This window comes from Poecilia reticulata, linkage group LG14 (genome assembly GCF_000633615.1).
Source record: "Poecilia reticulata strain Guanapo linkage group LG14, Guppy_female_1.0+MT, whole genome shotgun sequence".
Classification (NCBI taxonomy): Eukaryota; Metazoa; Chordata; class Actinopteri; order Cyprinodontiformes; family Poeciliidae; genus Poecilia; species Poecilia reticulata.
In genome coordinates, this window is record NC_024344.1 from 3,998,918 (window position 1) to 4,018,312 (window position 19,395).

Below are 19,395 nucleotides of genomic sequence, written 5' to 3' on the forward strand. Positions count from 1 at the left end.
ACCATATTGAGTATTTTAAAACAGTTGAGTCATGACATAAGCACTGATTAGTTTCTAGAAATTTGCAGCAGCTTTATTTTTAAAGCATCTTTTTTGAAGGTTTAATCACCCCACTCAGTCACTTTACTTGTTAATCTAAGAAGCCTTAATATTCCAGAAGAGATTACCATGATTGATATCTCACCACAGGATGTAAAGAATAACTCCTGATTGTTTTGTTTGAATTTTTGGGGACAAACGGACATGTGGACAAAATGCCTTGACCAGATGACCAGGATTAACCTGAAAGCATAAATCAGGTATTTTTTTCCCAGTCACTTTTCTGTACTCTGTCTTAATATAGTAATACAGACTTATACATTAGAAGGTGTGCATATTTTTATGGTCTTACCTACACAGTTTAATAGCATTAGTAGTTATTTCCTAGCTCAGTGTATGGGACAAGACATAAGACAATCTAAAAAAAACAAACTATTAAACATACCTTAAAGAATAAAATAACATATTTCACAGCTTCTGGACCAATTTCAAATTGGAGCCATTTGACAATTTGAGTTTATGACAGACATGATCTTGCTTATCAAGTAGCAAACAGCCCTTGCAATACAGAAATGTTAAATTGTATGCTTGAGGTAATTTATAAACTGTGGAGCTATAACACAGTCTATCAAAAGAGAGCATCCATCCATGCAATTTCAGAAATTTCAGGATGTTTTCTCAGTATGCCTTTTGTTGTAAAGAATACTGAATTACATTCCTATTGAACTAGGCTTTAGCTTTGCTACTTAAATACTGTTTTATGGACTGTTATTTAATTAATATCAAGCTGCACAGCTTATCAAAAACATTCTTCACAAATCTGCAGTTCATAGTAATCAGTTAAAATACGTCTCTCTATTTTGTGCCAAGGTACCAATGTCCTCAAAAAAATGTGTTTATTCCCCAACACTGAAGGCAGTCATGTTGAGAACGATTCAGAGAAACGAGCTGTCCTCCGTAGACCTTTCCCACAGCACTCTACAAGTTCTTCTAGTCCTGTTTGGTCGGCCCACCAGTGTCGACTTATGCTGCGGGTTTGCTTGTTCTTCAACGTTGCTGTCCTCTTGAGACTCGCACTCGCTCTTCCCCAGGTCTGAGCTTTTAGACTCGCAGCAGGGCTGGTTTGTGTGTTGTGATTTAGTCCTCAGATTGTGGCCATGTTCATGTTGATCACCATTCACGTCTTTGTTGGTTTTGCTGCTTTGACCTTGGTAGTGATTAGGCTCTGTGTGGCCATTTGCTTCGTCTGAACAAAGCTTAGGGCTCAGATTGTCTTGATGATCAGGAGTTTCATTCTGGTCTTGATGGCTGTGAATCTTCCAGAAGGCTTGACAGAGTTGCTCCAACTCGGAAAGCAAAGGCAGGCTGATGTCCAGGTTCATTAGCAGGTTGTCCAGCCACTCCTCCAGCTTTGAAAACGAGGATCTGAAAGGCAAAGACATTCATGTTTTATTCTTCATTTGGCTTTTTTGCACAAAAACATCTAAGCATCTCAATTTTTTTGCATAGATGTAACCATTTTCTTAGTAAAAATTCCAAAAAATTGTTTTTATTTCAAATAGCTTTAATTATTTTCACACAGTTGTACCGTTTATCAGCATCCATGTCACAGCAGAGAACAGCCAATGGCAGGAAGGCAGATGGACACAGTGGAGAGTGATACTGCTGCAGGAAACTTTCTACATTTAGTCCAAAGTCGTTAGTTCGGGGAAGGTAGTCCGGATCAGCACTCACTCTGCCAATTATCTGTTGACACAAAGAGGAATCAATAAGCAACTGTTTTAAAGTGTAACTTTAAATGTAAACACTTTTTGGCTTGTGAAAACTCAGTGAAGTGGGAAATATAAAGTGCTCCGAATTTGGTGTTAGACGAGCCTCAAGAAATGTGAATTTTGTGTCTCTAAATATCAGTGAGTTTATTCTGGACAATCGTTAAGACGGCAGCATTGCATACGATTGTATGGAATATGACGTTTATGTATTAAAAATATTTTTTCCTTTATGTAATATTCACATTTCTTGTATATACTTGTGATAAACTTCATTAATATTCGAAGTATATCACTCAGAAATTAATGCATGTATGAGTTTCACTTTAAATTAGATTTTCATATTCTAATTTATCAGTAGATATTAATTAAAATCATATTTTCATAGTACCATTCTTTCCTAAACATCTTGTTTTTAGCAACCTTGTGGTAGTAACACACTACTACCAGAAGATGGCAGCAGTGCATCAATTTGTTCGGCTTATCTCTAACTTGTTTTGCAATTTGAACTTAATATGTGATGGAAAAAATATTTTAAGCGATTACTAGTAAGTTCATATATGTTTTTAGAAATTTCCTTCCTGTCATAAGATAAATTAACAAAAATGTATTGGTTATACGAGGGAGTACTCAAAAGTTTCCAGAATGACGCTGCTGCACACGCAGTTTTCGTAGTACACGATTCTGCCGCTAAGTATTTGTTCAACCACGCCTTCTCAATCAGTGTGCCAAGCGGCGTTGATGTGGARGGTTTCATCTACCCGCAGGAAATTTTCTTGGAAGAGCTGTTTAGTCCAGCCGTCGTTTTTCTTCATGGAGAAGTTCTATGAGCAGCGCGGCTGAAGTTTTGCTTCCTGCTCGGGATAAAAGCATCGGAAACCGTTCAAATGTCGAAGACCGCTTACAAGGATGACGCTATGTGTCAAGCTCAAGTTTACTCGTGGTTCAACCGCTTTAAAAATGGTGAAATGTCAATTGATGATCAACCGCTTTTTTCCGCTCTTACAAGAAAATTCACTGCGGATAGACGAAACCTTCCACATCCACGCCGCTTGGCACTCTGATTGAGAAGGCGTGGTTGAACAAATACCTAGCGGCAGAATGGTGTACTACGAAAACTGCGTGTGCAGCAGCATCATTCTGGAAACTTTTGGGTACCCCCTCGTATTTTCTTTGCTACATCACGTATTTTGTGTTGTTACCAAAAAGTTCCTACCTCACAAGTCATAATCCCAAAGGAAAATATGTCCACACGTTCATCATAGGTTTTTCCTAAGAGTCAAAGAGAAAAATGTAATGAGCTGCACAGTTTTTGCTTCAGTTTAGACCAGGGGTGTCAAACTCCAGTCCTCGAGGGCCGGTGTCCTGCAACTTTTAGAAGTGCCTCTGCTGCACCACACCTGAATAGAATAATTAGGTCATTAGCAAGGCTCTGGAGAACTGAGGAGGTAATTAAGCCATTTGATTCAGGTGTTTTGTACCTGTGGCACATCTAAAAACTGCAGGACAGCGGTCCTTCAGGACTGGAGTTTGACACCCCTGGTTTAGACCATGAAGGTCTGTCATTCATGAGTTGGTTAGCACACTCACCATGGATCATCTCGGGGGCCATCCAGTAGGGGTTCCCAACCACAGTATACCGCTTTCTCCGGTCAGGTTTGCGCAGCTCTGGCAGTGGCCCCTTCACGCTCCGCTCCAGAGATGAAGATTTGCTCCGACTCCGTTCATCCATCACCAGCCTGGCAAGTCCAAAGTCTGCCACCACCACAGACTGGTTCTATAGCGAAGAGAAATGAAAAGCTCCAGGATTTTTACTAGAAACCAAAAACCTGCTAAGCCTGGTGCAGTTAAAAAGGTTTAATGTTGACTGGAAATTTGAAAATATCACTATGTATTTATGTATTATTGGATGGTGTTAATAATACCTAAACACCAACTATAAAGTCTTAAAAAAGACAGAGAAAAAGTACAATAAAATTAAATTCAGTTTTTTACTTTCAAGACACTTTTTGTCCAAAATTTTATCCGACTTGTCACTTTATTCGCTCCAGTTGTCACTATCAAAAGTCTTTTACTAAATGGTAATTTCTATCAAAAATATATGTATTACTTGTACTGGAAAATTATGTTTGTGACTTAATGTGCTAAATATTGAGTTTGGATTGAGAATTGAACATTCAGTCTTGTTAAAAATAAAAATATATGTGTATTACTTTTTCATGCGTTTAAGCTCATTGCTCACCTCTCTGACAAGGCAGTTGTAAGAGTTTAGATCTCTGTGGATCACATTCATGGAGTGCAGATATGCCTGTAAAGGGGAAACATTAAATTCACCATTTAATGTTTTACTGTGCCTTGAAAAAGTAATTATATTCTTTGATTTTTTTTTAGACCAACACAAAATAGTGAATAATTGTGAAGCAGGAGAAAAAAGACACGTCAATAAAGATAAAGTCTGAAAAGTGACGTGTATTTTTCATGTTTTGCTTCTCTAAATCATTACCTCCATTTCAGCTGCAGGTTTTTTTTTTGTTTTGTCTGCTTGGTTGCACATGTAGAGATTCTTTTTTGCAAAATAACTTGAGCTCACTCACATTAGACACATAATGACTGAACATTAAATTACAGATTCTCAGCTGGAAGATGAAAACCATGTATCATTTATCTTTCATTTAAAAGTGATGTGCTACTGTGTGTTGGTTTGTTGCATAAAATCCCAATGAAATGCATTAAAGTTGATGTAAAAAGTGGCTCATACTTTAAGTAAGTACCTTGATAATCAGAAACACTCACCATTCCAGCGGCTATATCTTTAGCATATCCAACTCTTAAGTTCCAGGGGAAATCTTCCTCCTAAAACAACCAAATTCTGACTCATTGTGTTTCTCACACTGAATATTTGGGATGCATTTAAAATAAAGTTGTAACTCACCATTTTTACAATGGTTTCTCGAAGAGTCCCTCCTTGGATATATTCAGAGACAAAATGAATTCGCTTGTCTTTGTAAAACAACCCAATAAACTTGAGAACATTGGGATGGTCAAGGCAGCGCATCACCTTTACCTGTGTATATTTTGACAGAGGTTGTGACACTGAGATGAACAATATTTGGCTCAGACTGTAAATATTAGACGTGATGCAATTATTAAAAACTCTTGTGGCATTTCTACTACTTACTTCCTTTAAAAATGTCTTCTGTGTTTCTTCGTCAAATCGTATTAGCTCTTTCATCACCATTACCTCCCCTGTCTCCTGATGTGTTACCTTAATAGAAAGATTTTTGATATGAAGTTTCACAATGAAGGTCAGAACATTGAGGGATTGAGGCAATGGACGGACATTACCTTCACAGCTTGACCGAAGCAGCCTTTGCCTAGAACCTCTCCATGGATAAGGTCCGACGGTCTGAAGATACGGTGTGTCCGCTCCCCAGGGTCGACTCGAAGAGACTCTGAGCGAACCATGTCTCTCTTTTGAGAGAGAAACGACAATGCTCCAGGAGACAGGGGACATTTGTCTATGCTGTAACTTCGTCTGGAAAAGAGAAAACAACTTGGGTCAAATTCGAGGTCCGGGGGCCAAATCTGGCCCGCCATGAAGTTTCATGTGGCCCAGAGGGATATGTAAATATAACCTTGAAAATAACCATTGTATGCTTAAATAATATTTTATGAATTAAATGAAAGCAGTTTTCAATGTAAGAGGATTATTGCCACTGAAAAACATATATGAATTTTTTCTCAGAATTTGCCAGAAATATTCTGATGTTAATCTTCTAAGATCAAAAGTAAGAATTCTGAGAAACAAAGTCAAAATTCTGAGAATAAAAATTCAGAATTCTGAGAAAAAATTCAGAATTCTGGGGAAAAAAGTCAGAATTTGAAAAAGAAAAAAAAAGTCAAAATCTTTAGAATACTGACTTTTGACCTCACAAGACTAAAGCCAGAATTCTTGTATTTTTCAGTGGCCATGATCTTTTTCTGTAGTTTTCTTATGTAATCTGCCAAATGACATCAATGTAATGATTTTTGGTATTATTTAACTCTAAGGACTTATCAAGTGCAGAAGTGGCTATTTATTCATATTTTAGAGGGTCATTGATGAGTTTCATCAATACATTTTACCACAACCGGACATTCATAATCTTGATATGGCCCAAAATAAAAATGAGTTTGACATCCCTGACTCGGGCAGTGGTCACAAGCCAGAGCTGTCATCACTTACAGAATATGCCTGGTTCGTAACCCGGTGCTTCCTTGGTGCTGAGGCGGTGAGAGGCTCGTCTGTTCTTGTCGTTCCTCTGGTGTACTTGGCTCTTCTTCCAGACTTGGGAGGTTATGGATGGAAGTAAGTTTGTCGTGGACATGAGGGTCAGGACAGCTGATGTTATTGGGGGGGCTGTCTGGTTGAAGAAGGTCATGAGGTGACTGTGGATTATGTTCAATGATGAGCTGGAGAGGTCTGCTTGTGTCGTGAATCACACGGTTTATCTAGAGAAAAGTTGGTGAAGAGTTGGTGTTTAGGTCACCTTTTTTATTTTTTAACTGATCTGAAACGCCAAATTCCACATCACATCCACATGTTAAGGTTTTCAAAGTCAAGTTAGCATAACTGAGCTATTTCCCTCGCAATTCTTTTTCTTAGTTAAAACTTTCCTGACCTTGTTATCTCGTTGTCATAGGGTTGACAATTGGTAGCAGTCCATTTCTCTTTTGTATATCATTCATACATTTAACATTTTGCAAGTTTTGTTGATAACTTCAGCTAAGCTTTTTGCTCGTCAGCATAACATGGGGTCACATATTGCGCTGCAAGGTGTCCATTAGCATTGTTGCAGTCATTGTACCTCATCTGGGGAAATGTTGTGGACCTGGATGCCATTGACCTCCAAAACCTGATCACCAGCTTGGACAGAAGACAGCAGATCAGGGCTGAGGACTCCTGGGTCTAAACTGAAGCAGAGTTACAACGGTGAATGTGAGGTGCAGTAATTCATAAGACTACTGAGGATGCGCAATTATTGAACAACTGAGTATTTTGAGCTGTTTTGCAAATAATGGACAAAGATTTTAGTCTAGAGGTTCCAAGGTTCTAAAACTTGGACTCAATAAATATTTAAAAGCTTTTACAATGTTTATTATGTGTCTGTAGAGCTAGTTGTAGAAGAAAAGATTTGGATTTTTTGCTGGGTAAAACTACCCTGTTTGGTAAAACTTAATTTCTAATGATAACTTAAACCCACCGAGACTTACTTTGTAACAGTAATTAGAAGATTTTTGTCTTGGCTGAAGTCGGCAGAAATTGTCAGGCCTCGTCGTCCAGCTGAAGTGGAAGGAAGAGACACCAGCGCCACCATGTGGGGTCTCTGTGTAAGAGACGCTGATCTCACAGCTGGCACAACACCCTGACAAAAGCAGTGGCCACTGAAGAGATAAACAGAAGTACATTTAATACTCTAACTTTGTATAATTTGACTTCTTTATGTGTACTATACTTTTCACTGTTGTTTACTCACCAGTAAAGCCGTGAGCGTTCAACTAGCATATAAGTGTCTCCATCTCCTATGACCATTTCACAGCTCATGCATATAAAACACTCAGGATGGTACTTTTGCTCTCCTGCAACCTGAAAAGAAAGCAAATATATTTTTGGGGGGTGCAACCACAAACTTTAACGTATTTTAATAGGATTGTATGTGGTAGACCAAAATAGCAGACCAGGGAACTGACATTGGGATAGTGGCTCTTATAGGTGCCTTGGTGAAAGGAAAAGAGTAAACTCTACCCGCTGAGTTCAGGAAGTATTCTGATGATAATATTACTGCTAAACATTGCATTGATTATATCAGTTGTGCAATATGCGTATATTCTTTTTTCATCTTTGCTTCTGCCACTTTGGGCAATGCCAAACAAAACAAACACAGTAAAATAGTTATTTGTAACATGATAAAAAGCCAATGCAGTGTTGCGTGAGGGAGAATGCTATTTTCCCCCCATGTATTCTTTTGGTTACATTTTTTGCTTATTCGTTTTGGAGCGTGAAGGATGTTTTTTTAAGGAGTTCCTCTGAAATTGTTTGGAAGAAAAGTATTTACGTCCAACAGGGCAGGAAACCTTTGAAGTTATTAATAGTTGAAAGCGTTCTGATTTGTGCTATTCTTCGTTGTGCTCACATATTTGCCTCTTAATGTTCCATAATGTTGGATTTCCAGTGGCATTTATTGGAACAATTGATGCCCAATGGATCAATAATGTGGTTAATYYTACCACATCTATCAAACATAAAATGTTTCTGATTAGCTGAAGTGAACAGTAGAGAAACATCTTAGCTGAATAGGATAATTGTGAGTAAAATTCAGGTTTTTCGATAACGGAGAGTAACTCAGAGGGATTAAACTAGTCAGAAAATGTCCAAACAATCGAAGTGTTTGTTTTCCTTCAGGAACTGATAATAATAAATTCGACGGTCCTGGTTTTTTGCTGTGGTGCATCACTAATCCAGGAACAAACGTTACCATAACCAGCCCTGTGGAAACGGCCTCCTGGCAGCCGTGGCAGTGCTCTCCAAAGCGAGACCAGTAGTGCTTCTTGCAGTAGAGTTGTCCTTCTCTTTCGTAGTACCAGTGAGACAGGATGCTCTCACAGTCACAACACCTTTAGTAATGAGGACAAGCAGCAAAGCAAGCATTTAAAAAGGGTGCCATATGGACACTGAAGGAAATTTGACCGGTTAGATCAGAAGAGACAAACTCAAGGTTTTTGGGGTTTTTTGGCTGTTAATGAAATTAATAACAATTTTTTTATTATTTATTTTTTTACAATCAAAAGTCCCCAGCTGTAAGGTTTGCATCATGTTTCTGGTATTTCCGTAAATTTGATGCACAGGTGACAAACATTGTTGTTTAATTTATTAAGATTTTACTGGCTGAAGTGACCTGTATTTGCAAGTGGTGAGACAGGAAAGCGATTAATAAGAGAGGAGGAAGACAGGGGGCAAAGGTCATCATACCGGGATTCAAAAATCAACCATCACTGTCGTTTGTAGGCGTCGCTTGTGCGTCAGATTTACAGGAATACCAGAAACACAATACAAAGGTTCCAGCTTGGGACTTTTGGATGTAAAAAAATGCAACTAACTGCGTTAATCAGCCAAGAAAATAACAAAAACCTTAGTAGGCTGTGGTGATATCCCTAATCATTGGTCAACACACAGAGTTAGTCCTGTCTTTGACAAGCTCAGACTGTTAGCGTAGTGCTAACAGCCTAGCTTAAAATAAAATAATACATTGAGATTTATTCAAATGTTTTTGATTAGTCTCTCTTCATAAATGAGATAAAATAAATTACTGGCTCCAGAAAAGAAAAATAACTCAAGTGAAGCATTTGTACTTGGATGCATGCAGTATTAATTCAGAAAGAAAAGCACAATTATCAAAAACTTACTTTTTCCAAAATAATCTAGCTCAGTTAAAGTGAGATTTTAGAGACTTTTCAACCACAAGTTCCAAATAACTTACTAAATATAATGAAAACTGATTTAAGTCAACCTACTATTTTCAGTTAAATACCATGTTTGCATTTGCAGTGAGGTAAAAAAACAACTCAATGAAATGCTTTGCTTTAAAAACTGAAACTCATCCTGACTTCCTGGCTTGAATAGACTGATTAAAAAAACTGTTTCCATATCTCATCAACATTACAACCAGAATGGGAGGCGACTTCCTGAATGGAGTAGTGATCCACGTTTCTGCTCTCTCAACTTTTAACAGTAAATGGCAGACTGTTCTTACAATAGGAAGGGGAAGGATTATTCTGTAGAAGAAAGGGAGGAAGGAATCTGCCTCTCTGTGTCCTTTCGAACATTAAATAGCATTTCTCTAAAACCAGAAGTACAATGAAGAAATACTGTGGTGTRAAAAAGTACAAATTTAATTTGTTTTTGCTTTTTTTTTAAACTCATAYAATAAGTTTGAACATCAGGCGTAGATACAAACAGGTTTTCCTCCTGTGTGTGTTTTTAAGAGAAACCAGCCACCCAAAGCAATGTGGAAATGACTTCTATGGTTACCTATGTTAGTTTTAGGTCATTCTCACAAACTATGGCGACTTGGTCACGAAAAGAATCAAATGTAAAATGAGATAAAACTCCTCTAACAGCATGATGTAAAATATCTGAAAAAGCAACACGTCAGTAGTCAAATAATCATTTAATTGTATAACAGATTAAAACAAGCACAATAATTTCTATTTGCGTGATTTATTGTTTTTCTCTTTCTACCAAAAAACTGGATAATAAAAGTTTTAATTCGCGTCTCAACCCCTTTTCCCCTTTGTTTTGAAGGAATAAGTCATTCTTTTTGTTGTTTTGGATATTTAAAATGTCTTCCAATGTTAAATGTTCTTAAGGGTTTAAAGTTTGTTAATCTTTCAGAATGTGTTCTTGCATTTTTATGCCATTCCCAAAACAATATTATTGTTTATCGCAATAACTTCTGGGACAATATATTGTCCATTAAAATTTGTTACACGTCAAGAAATTCAACAGCAGGTGAATGTAGCCACTTCTTTGAAAAAAAGGACCTTTTTCCAGTAGGAGGACTGCAATAGTTCATCTAGGAAGTCACAAAACCACCGAGGTTCACGTCGAAAGCACCACAGGTCGTGTTTGCCTCAATAAAGCTCAATAAGAAGGGGACTGGGCAAAAGTTGCATCCATAGATGCAACCGTTTTGAAACCACTTTCAAGTAACACCATAGTATGCGAATGTGCAAGAACACATTCTCAAAGGTCAACAATATTTAAAATCTAATGAACATTTAACACTGGAACTGGAAGACATTTTAAATGTTCAGAATAAATGAAACAGAAACAACAAAAGGGTTATTGGAAACCAAAGCACCAGACCAGGTTTCGATAAAAGGAAGAGAAAAACAATAAATAAAGCAAAAGGAAATTGAGTTTATTTTTAATTTATTATGTGAATAATTGATTTATTGCTTACTGCAACAGTCTTAGATGGAATCGTGATTTATTCTCTCTACCCCAAGTAGAGGAATATCCATGTCTACCTTAAGCAAATCCGCTCTTTTGCCATCCAACCTCCAACACCTCAAATACAAACAACTGAAGGTTCTGGAGGGATTCTGTCAAAGACCCGACTCAAATCCAGTTGAGATGCTTCTAGTCTGKCTGAATTAAAACAAAGGATGAAAAAGTCTCCCTGGAAAAACRTTTGTTGGCTCCATTAAAGGTTGCACAAACGATTAGGTTGCATTTTCCCATACGGCTCCCATTGAATGACTTTTTTCTCCCTTAGTAATTAACGTCATAATGTGAAAACTGGGTTTTATATTTACCTTGTATATTTTTATTTGATACTGAGATKAATTTGAAACATTTGCAACAAAAAAAGCAAGCAGAAGAAATCGGTACGAGGATAAATATGTTTGTTATCAATGCAGCTTGTATATTTTACCCAAACTGTTGAGAGAGCTGAAACTTTGTGTAATCTTTAAAGCTCATGAGTCATTGTTGTAATCTGTGTTGCAACGACGCTGTTCCGTTTTTCATTTTACTCCAGGGAATATGTTGCTGAAACTGTGAGGTATTTGTGTCACAAAGTTCAAATATCCGCTTGAATCAAAGGAAGCGTTTGCTGTCCTTTATTAGACCTGCTTCTCGTTCGTCACAAAGGAAATAATGAGATAATAAAAGCTTGACAAAAGGTGCTGATTTATTATTATTTGTCCTATTGTTGTTTTTATCATGCAGTGGATGGGAAACCTTCCAGCTGCACATCTGCACTTCCTCTCCAACATCTGGTTGGGAAAAAACTCTGGAATGAGCCCAGATATATTTCCAAATACTTCATCTGTTTTGCTTTTTCTTCTCAGCACTTTAACTCGTATGTTGATCCTTCTGTTACCATTTTCTTTGTTTCAATACGTTAAATAAATGTTTTATGATGTCAGGACATTAACAGGCTAAATGTTAAGAGTTTAGCYGACATATTCTCCTGCTTAGCTTCCTCGTTGTTTTGTCTCTTCTAACCAACTTCACTTCCTTAAAACAATATATTTATAAAGTACAAGGTAAGAAACTTTTTATTTCTGTTTTTTGGAGATTTTTGTTTTATTTAASGATAAGTAAATGTCAACATGCTGCTTGTTTGTGGAATGCTTATCCGGCTGATCTCAAGAAGAATGTTAAGATGTAAAACAAAGTTGSTTGATTGATCATAAGCTACGTGCTTTGCATCCTGTTTTCAGTRTTTCGTAAACTACTCATCTCACAGTTGAGTGTAAGCACAAACAGGAATAAAGCACGCTTTACTTTTGCTTCTCTAAGTCTTGGCAGAGTTCAGTTTGAGGAAGTATACATGCTGAATTTTATCTGCACTTATACTTTTCCTCTCATCCTCTCAGTCTGTTTCCTCGTCTTTCTCTCACTCTGCGCTGCATTTTAATGTCTCGTAGATTAAAAACCGCAGTGCTTACCGTCCTTTTATTCCCCTCCGAAACCTTTGGTCCCGTCGTGACATTCTGCTCTGCTAAGTGACCGATACACAGCCGTCACACACAACCCACCCCGTTGAGTAAGAGTGTTGCTAGCAGCACGGGTTTCTGAGCGAATCAGACGCTCACTCTGCCGTGACAGTAGCAGGCGTTGCCCTTTACTTTTCTGCCGCCTTTCTCCATGTGCAAAGGCTTCCTGTGCATATGTTCCCTTCTCTGTGGGTGGTTTGTTGTTAGTGCGGGAAAAAAAACCGGCCCTCTGAAATCAGCTGGAAAAAAGGCCCATCCCAGTTATAGAAGCTGCACTCCGCCCTCCCTTTCCTGACCTTTCCAGTACGTAGACCTCTGCAAGATACAGTTACACTTATCTGCAGACTCCTCAAAATGTAGTAGAGCTAAATTCAGAATAAAATCTGATCCCCTCATGAGGGTTTATTGCTTCTCACAGAGGTGGTGTGTGAAAGTCTACGTTTTGAAATCCAGCTTGTTCCCATTAGCGCAGGCATAATCTCTTTATGAATGCTCCAATTACTGCACTGTCAAGATCCCACAGCAAAGCAATCCATTCATCCCACACAACAAACAAAGAGGAGAATTAGACAAAGCAGCTTAGAGGTAGAAGAACAGAACCATTGATTCTGTTTGGTATAAAGTTCCTGAAGGATTCATGTAAATGTAATGAGAGTAATAATAGTAGAGGTAGACTTCTAATAGGATGATATATGAATGTGTTTATTATAAGATATCCTGTCCTGTTTAGCCACAAAAATCAGACAAAATATGAGTAAAAAAGCAGTTCAGTGGAAACGTTTGATTTAAAAAAGATGCATGTTGTACATGTACTGGAGTGTCTGCTTCAGAGAAGTCTTTAACTAAATGCTTTTCAAAATCTATATGAACCATAATCAATTAAATTAGCAGCTTGATAAATGCCCCTTTTTATGTGTAATCAGAGTTATGTAGTAATTACTCATACTCATTTACATTTACTTGAGTAACAAATGTATTTTCTTGTGCTGTACTTTTTACTTCTACTTCATTATAAAGTATTACTACTTTTACTTGAGTACAATTTCTGGATTTCCACTGAATGAAAAACAAACATGTTTTAACCAAAAATTCACCAGACACACACCTGCAGTGTTTGTTAAAATTTCACAAGGTTTTTATTAAAATAAACTAATTTCTGGTGAAAACTGATGAAAAAAATTATTTTGTCTGATTTTGTTATTTTTTTTTAACCCCAAACCCTGATTAGAAGGCAGATAATCTGAATTACCAGGCTCTGTGAGACTCGGGGCTCTGAGATACCAACTTTAACTCAATTCTGAGTCAAGTTACCCCAAAGTTGAGCTTGAGTAGAAGAACGCCATTCACCATGGCAACGGGTGAAAAAAGGGGAATCGTGGAAATGTGCATTTCCTGCCAGTGTAATCAGAAATATTAATGACGGCATAAGGAGAATATCGAAACATATTTAGCAAAAACAGATAAGGTAATTTTATCTATAGCACATTTTCAGCAACAAGGCAGTTCATACGCGTCAAACTGGAGGTCTGGGGACCAAATCTGGCCCGCCACAGCATTTTATGTGGCCGCCTAGAATCCATATTACATCTTTAATCCCTCCAGTTTTTCACAAATCCACAAAATTCACAGAAAATCAACAGATACCCACATTTTTTCTGATTTTACTGAATTTTTTTCTCAAAATTGGCCAAAAACGTTGGGTTTAAGTGACTGCTGCCTCAGTCTTACCTGATGTCAAGTTATAGAYGTTTATTAATTAATAAAAAGTCACATTTAGCATTAGTGCAAATATCATAAMAAGTCCTTTCAAATATTTCCAAATTAACACCACAAAAACAATCACAAAATCCTTAATGGTTAGATCAGTGTGAAAAGATGTTCAATGGTATTTTGTTTTAAGAAACACTTATTGAATCCATAATTTATAATCTAGTAGGGGCTTCTCTGGATTCTTGTTCTGATAAAATAGCAAGAGTTTGATTTAGCAGAAAATTAAGACTACTTTCACATTGGCRATGATTTTCTTAATTTTGGGAGTTTGTGATYGGCTGATATTTAAATGTGAAGCTGATCTCATCTGCCTGAGGGAAGGTCTAAAATTTAGCYKCCGTCCTCTTCTGTCTTTTCGTGAGACAGGTTTGACTGACAGGTCGGCCCACCAGGTCACAGTCACCCACTGTTACCAACTCAGTGACTGTCTTGCTATATTTAGCAACATTTTAGACAAAGCAAAACGTTGTGAAACTTTTTAAAGATYGGTAATYGTGATCGTCCAGAAAACTGCAGTGGTTGCACCCCCAGTATACAACTATATGAAAGAAGCAGAATTTGCATGTTGCAGAGAATTTTGGCATTTTGTGTCTTTAAGAACTTTTAGTTCACTTTACCTCAACTTGTACACAGACGCATCAAAACCTGCAAGAGCCCTGAATTAAGGAAGCTTTGTTAAAAAGACTGGCTTCCTCCCGCAGCTTCTGATGCTTYTATTGTTTGTTAAAACAGAAATGCCACGTTCTGTTTGCTACTTCTGATTCTTTCCTGCTGACAGATGTGTGTTTGTGTTGTTGTTTACCACTATATTCCACTTTATTGGCATTTGCTCTCCCATGGTTAACAAAATTATCTTTTGATTTCCATAAGTCAACTTGAAAATGGCGTTGAACTTTCCTCCCATGCATCACCATTTTTCGATTCCTTTTTTAGGCCCTTGGTTTTAAGAGAGTAACCACAGATAGAAATGTGAAAACACATATTTCTTTCTTCACTTCCTCTTCCTGATCGCCACTCGTTTTTTGAACATTAATGTCCAGCATTATGCTTATGATTATGATTTCCTGTGGCTAAAATAAAACAAACAAACTCCGTATTAGAACCAGATTTTATTGTTCTTCTCTTCAGGAAACAATGTACAAAAGCTCATAATTTTCTTCATAGGCAAAACAAACAAAACAAATGTTAAACACATGTAGAGCTACAGGATAGAAAGACAAGCTCATTTACATTAAGATTTTAAAAATATCTAGATTCCTAGGGACAATGTAGAAAACACATCATCTATTTATGAAGAGCATGTTTCAAAACGCCCACTTGCAAGATGTAGGCAAATAAAAGAGGTGTCCAAATACATTTATTTGCATAATTTAAAAATACTAGTAAGTGTGAGCTCTTTCTTTTCAACAGTGTTACAAGACAAGAATGAAAAGTAGCTAAAAGTTGTTGCCCTTTCACCTCATATTTGGTTAGATTTGATCAATGTCGCATACAAAATCTGACCAAGTCGCATTGTACTGTAAATACAACATCCTTACTGCACAAATACAAACACATTTACTAGAATTTTACATTACAAATCCTTTGTTACTTTGTAAGAAGTGTTAAAATCTGCAGGTCCTGAGGTGTGAGTACAGTGACATGAACAAAATCTTTTCAAGGATTATAGGAAGAACATTAAAGCCGTCCTTCCTTCCACAAAAATAAAAATGTCTGTATTTTATCTACTGAACGCTTATAAATCAGTTTGGGTTAAAAACGGCTTTGAAACTAAAATGTGAAACTAAAGATAAATTCAGTGTTAGTGTATTAAGGCAATTTTATAGAATAGTGTCTTTTAGCAGTGTGTCAGCATGCAGACAGAGCTGAAGGATCTGCCAAAAAAAATCATAATAAACAACATTGCAGTTCATATTTAACACAGCATCTATGAACAAAACATTATATTAAAACAGCCTGACCATAAAATGTGACTCGTTGTTTTGGATTCTCAGCCTAGACGGAAAYTGTTTTCTCCAATTTCTGTTCTGTTCTTGTAGAAAACTAATGTAAATACATTGTTAAATTAAACTAGTCTACAACAGRAGGCTGATTTTAAGAAATATTCAGAAAAATTAATAGAAATGTAGCTTTTTGAAYGTGTTACGGCCTTAGCTTCTAAATCAGCTAAGACATTCACAAGCTGAAATCATGCTRTAGCACCACTGTTGTTTCAATGAGGTCACTTCCTGTCTGTCGGTCTCTCACTTCCTCCTTCGGCCACAGTAGTTACCCTGACAGCCTCCACCTAATAGCAGGAACAAAGACAGTTACACTCCAGCTGACGTACAAAGACGCCAGGAGTGTTAGACATGTGATAATACTTTTCCTTATTCTGCGACAAATAAACTTCTTTTCATGTGAGATGTCAAATATTTCTGTTGTAATGAAAAGTCACAAAGTTTCTGTTTCTTTAGAAGCTGAATAACTAATTGCAACATGTTTTTCTCAAGAAAGAAAGCARGATGTCCTGTGATGGATTTGCTTATTTGAATAGATATGAACTTACTGGCCACTTTATTAGGTACATCTGTTCTGTTTGCTTGYTGATGTAAATCAAATGGTAACAATTTRATGCATTTAGGCGTCTGAAGCCGACTTCCTGAAGGAGACGTTTTTCAGAAACTTCAAATCTACTGTGGTTTTCACAAAATAACCACTCAAAAAGAGGAAACATCCGTTGAAAGGTAGTTGTGTGGATGAAAATGCCGTGTTTATGTCAACAGTGACGCTTTTATTTCCAAAAATGTGTTATTTCTCTTAGCCAGTTCTGAAGGCATAAGGGAGGCCCAACCCTTTCTTAAATCAATAAATCGATTAATTGCACAATTAATTAAAACAATAATTTTCATTTGCATCATTTATCCTTTTTCTCTTTTCTTTCTACAAAAAACTGGATGACAAAAGTTTTCRGTCTCCACTAGCTTATTTTGAAGAACAATTTTGTTTACAGAAACCTCATGAGGTCAGTATACATTRTTTGTTAGTTAATTTTGGACATTTAAAATGTCTTCCAGCTCCAGTGTTAAACCTTCATTAGAATTTAAAGTTTACTGATCTTTGAAAATGTGTTCTTGCATTATTTTGCTACCATTATATTACTTGAAATTGGTCTCAAAAACAATATTATCACAATAACCTCTGGAACAACAGGTGATACAATAATTAGATTTTTGTTACCTCTGTAGCCTCCAGTTCCAAGGAAGCCCTGCATGGCTGCGTATTTGGCTGCTTTCTGTGCTTTGGCTGAAAGTGGTGAAAAATAAAAACAGCTCATTTCCACAGAAAAATCCCTTTTTTTTTTTTGTAATGGCTTTTAAAAGGTAAATAAAATTAGTATGTGTTGTGCTAAACCAAACRTCTAAAGAAAGCTTCTTGCTTTCAGTTAATATAGACTCTGCGAATGCTTGAATGGCTCAACTAGAGTACAAAGTAAGTTTTCTTACATTTTTGTCCTGTCCCTGCATATCCTAGGGAACAATAGCAGGAAAAGTCACAGTTAACAATAGATTCTGTTAACAGTAGTTTCATTGAGGCGTTTTTAAGTCATTTTTAAGATGACATAAACARCAACTTCAAGACTGAAGCATTTCTTTGTAAGAAAGCCTGTTGTCCGGTGAAGGTCATTTTACCTGGATAGCTTCCTCCTGCCACTCCGCCATATCCAGGCACAGCTCCCCCTCCTGGTGCAACATGCACATTACAACTTTAAACTGTTACGCCTGAACTGTCAGACAGTTATGATTTTTTTTTTGCTTCATCTGAATGTGTTTTATTTTATATTGTGGTTAATAATAAATGAGTTTTTATTTTTCATAGCTCTGTGGTACGAACCTGGTAGACCGCCTACTCCTCCAACTGTTTGACCTCCTCCAGCGCCTCCTGCACCTCCGGCTGCAGTACCTGAACAAGCAAGTTAAAGTGAGTAAGTGACTTAGATTTCTCTGTGTAATACAGCATTTTATAGCAAATAAAATCTGAAGAACACTAAGTTTAAGAGCAATGTCTGTATCCTGCCTGGTCCCCCTCCTACATATCCTCCTGTTCCTGCACCTGGACGGCTTCCAACTCCTGCACAAGGAGGTCGGAGGCAAGTAATCTTGTTTAGATAAATTACAGGCAACTCAGTGRGTATAGTAAAAAATCAGATCATTTACACAAGAAATAAAAAGAAAATAAATAGTTTTAAATTAAAGRTTCAGTCTTTTGMAGGCACATCTTGTCATTTTATAGCACAATCTGATGCTATGTGATGTATATATCAAACATGACTKAAAATAAATTTGATGCCTTGAATTGGGCCTCTGTCTCTTTAAGAAGCTCCTGCTCTTTTCRACAAGCCGCCTTCAGCACGCCATCAGAACAATGTTTCTCCATTAGCCCTTTCACAAGGTTCTCAGGAGTGTTGCGCTTGCAGCAGCTCGTATGTTAAGCTCCGTTCCATCAGGTGTTTGCTAATTGCTGCTGCCGCTAGCCTGAAGGAGCTGAGTCAAGGGGAGGAATGCTTTGAGACAGCAGGCGTTTGGCTTAAATGGCTGCAACAGGAGATTCAAGGATTTCTCAAACATGCATGAAAGAGTCGAAGCAACTCTCCAGGTGTGGTTTGATGAGGGAAAAACACTATAAACATGATGTGAGGCTCAAAAACAGGTGATTTTACATAATAGGTTAATAACATTCTTCATAAAAAAATGAGGCAAAAGTGACCRATGTATATGAATGACCAGCACACTCAGTGAGGCTTWATTATGTCATGTCTGTAAATGTAGCATGCATCCAGATCCCAACCCAAAGCAGGAAATTGTCTGGAGCAAACTCRGTAATGAAATGTCAACATTTACATGGTTGGTTTGTCTCRTTATTCAATGCTTGTGTGAAAGGTCAGTTGCAGACATTGTTCAGACCGGATTCCCAGAACATTGTCAGGAATTACTGTGAGACGGTGTTCATAGATAGATGTTTCAGGATTTCCCTGTTTTAACCCACTATAATTTGTTTGTCCTTTTTGACGGTCAAACTACACTGGATGTAGGGGGTAAAAGACCAGCACCATGTGCAAACTTTTTTAATGTTTTGTTTTTAGTACGGCATTTTAGATAAATCTACCTTGTCCATATCCAGTTGCACCCAAAGTTGAACCATATCCAGACTTTCTTGATCCAAGTGCTTGGCCACCAGGACCAAAGCTTCCTCCTCCAGTCCCTCCAGGACCAAAGCTTCCTCCTCCAGTGCC

At 37.3% G+C, this 19,395-nt stretch overlaps 1 protein-coding gene across 1 annotated transcript; it reads right to left on the reverse strand.

Moving 5' to 3' along the window:
- Window positions 1-47: 47 nt before the first annotated feature.
- LOC103475633 (LIM domain kinase 1) lies at window positions 48-12,659 on the reverse strand. Its single transcript, XM_008427421.2, has 15 exons — window positions 12,306-12,659; window positions 8,324-8,462; window positions 7,325-7,434; window positions 7,062-7,232; window positions 6,656-6,761; window positions 6,034-6,299; window positions 5,154-5,343; window positions 4,987-5,073; window positions 4,741-4,872; window positions 4,602-4,661; window positions 4,051-4,116; window positions 3,399-3,585; window positions 3,025-3,080; window positions 1,628-1,785; window positions 48-1,464 (listed from the first exon to the last, which is right to left on the reverse strand). Exons 1-15 carry the CDS (start codon window positions 12,347-12,349, stop codon window positions 975-977), a joined length of 2,262 nt encoding a protein of 753 aa, XP_008425643.1. The 5' UTR covers window positions 12,350-12,659; the 3' UTR covers window positions 48-974.
- Between the last annotated feature and the right edge of the window lie 6,736 nt (window positions 12,660-19,395).

What these genes read in the sequence shown, in the direction of transcription:
- LOC103475633 (XM_008427421.2), bottom strand. Translation starts at nt 12,349, where the DNA reads ATGTCACGACGGGACCAAAGGTTTCGGAGGGGAATAAAAGGACG. An exon ending in CGGAGGGGAATAAAAGGACG is followed by an intron (nt 8,463 to 12,305) that starts GTAAGCACTGCG and finishes TCATTACTAAAG; the next exon opens with GTGTTGTGACTGTGAGAGCA. An exon ending in AAGATATAGCCGCTGGAATG is followed by an intron (nt 4,117 to 4,601) that starts GTGAGTGTTTCT and finishes TCCCCTTTACAG; the next exon opens with GCATATCTGCACTCCATGAA.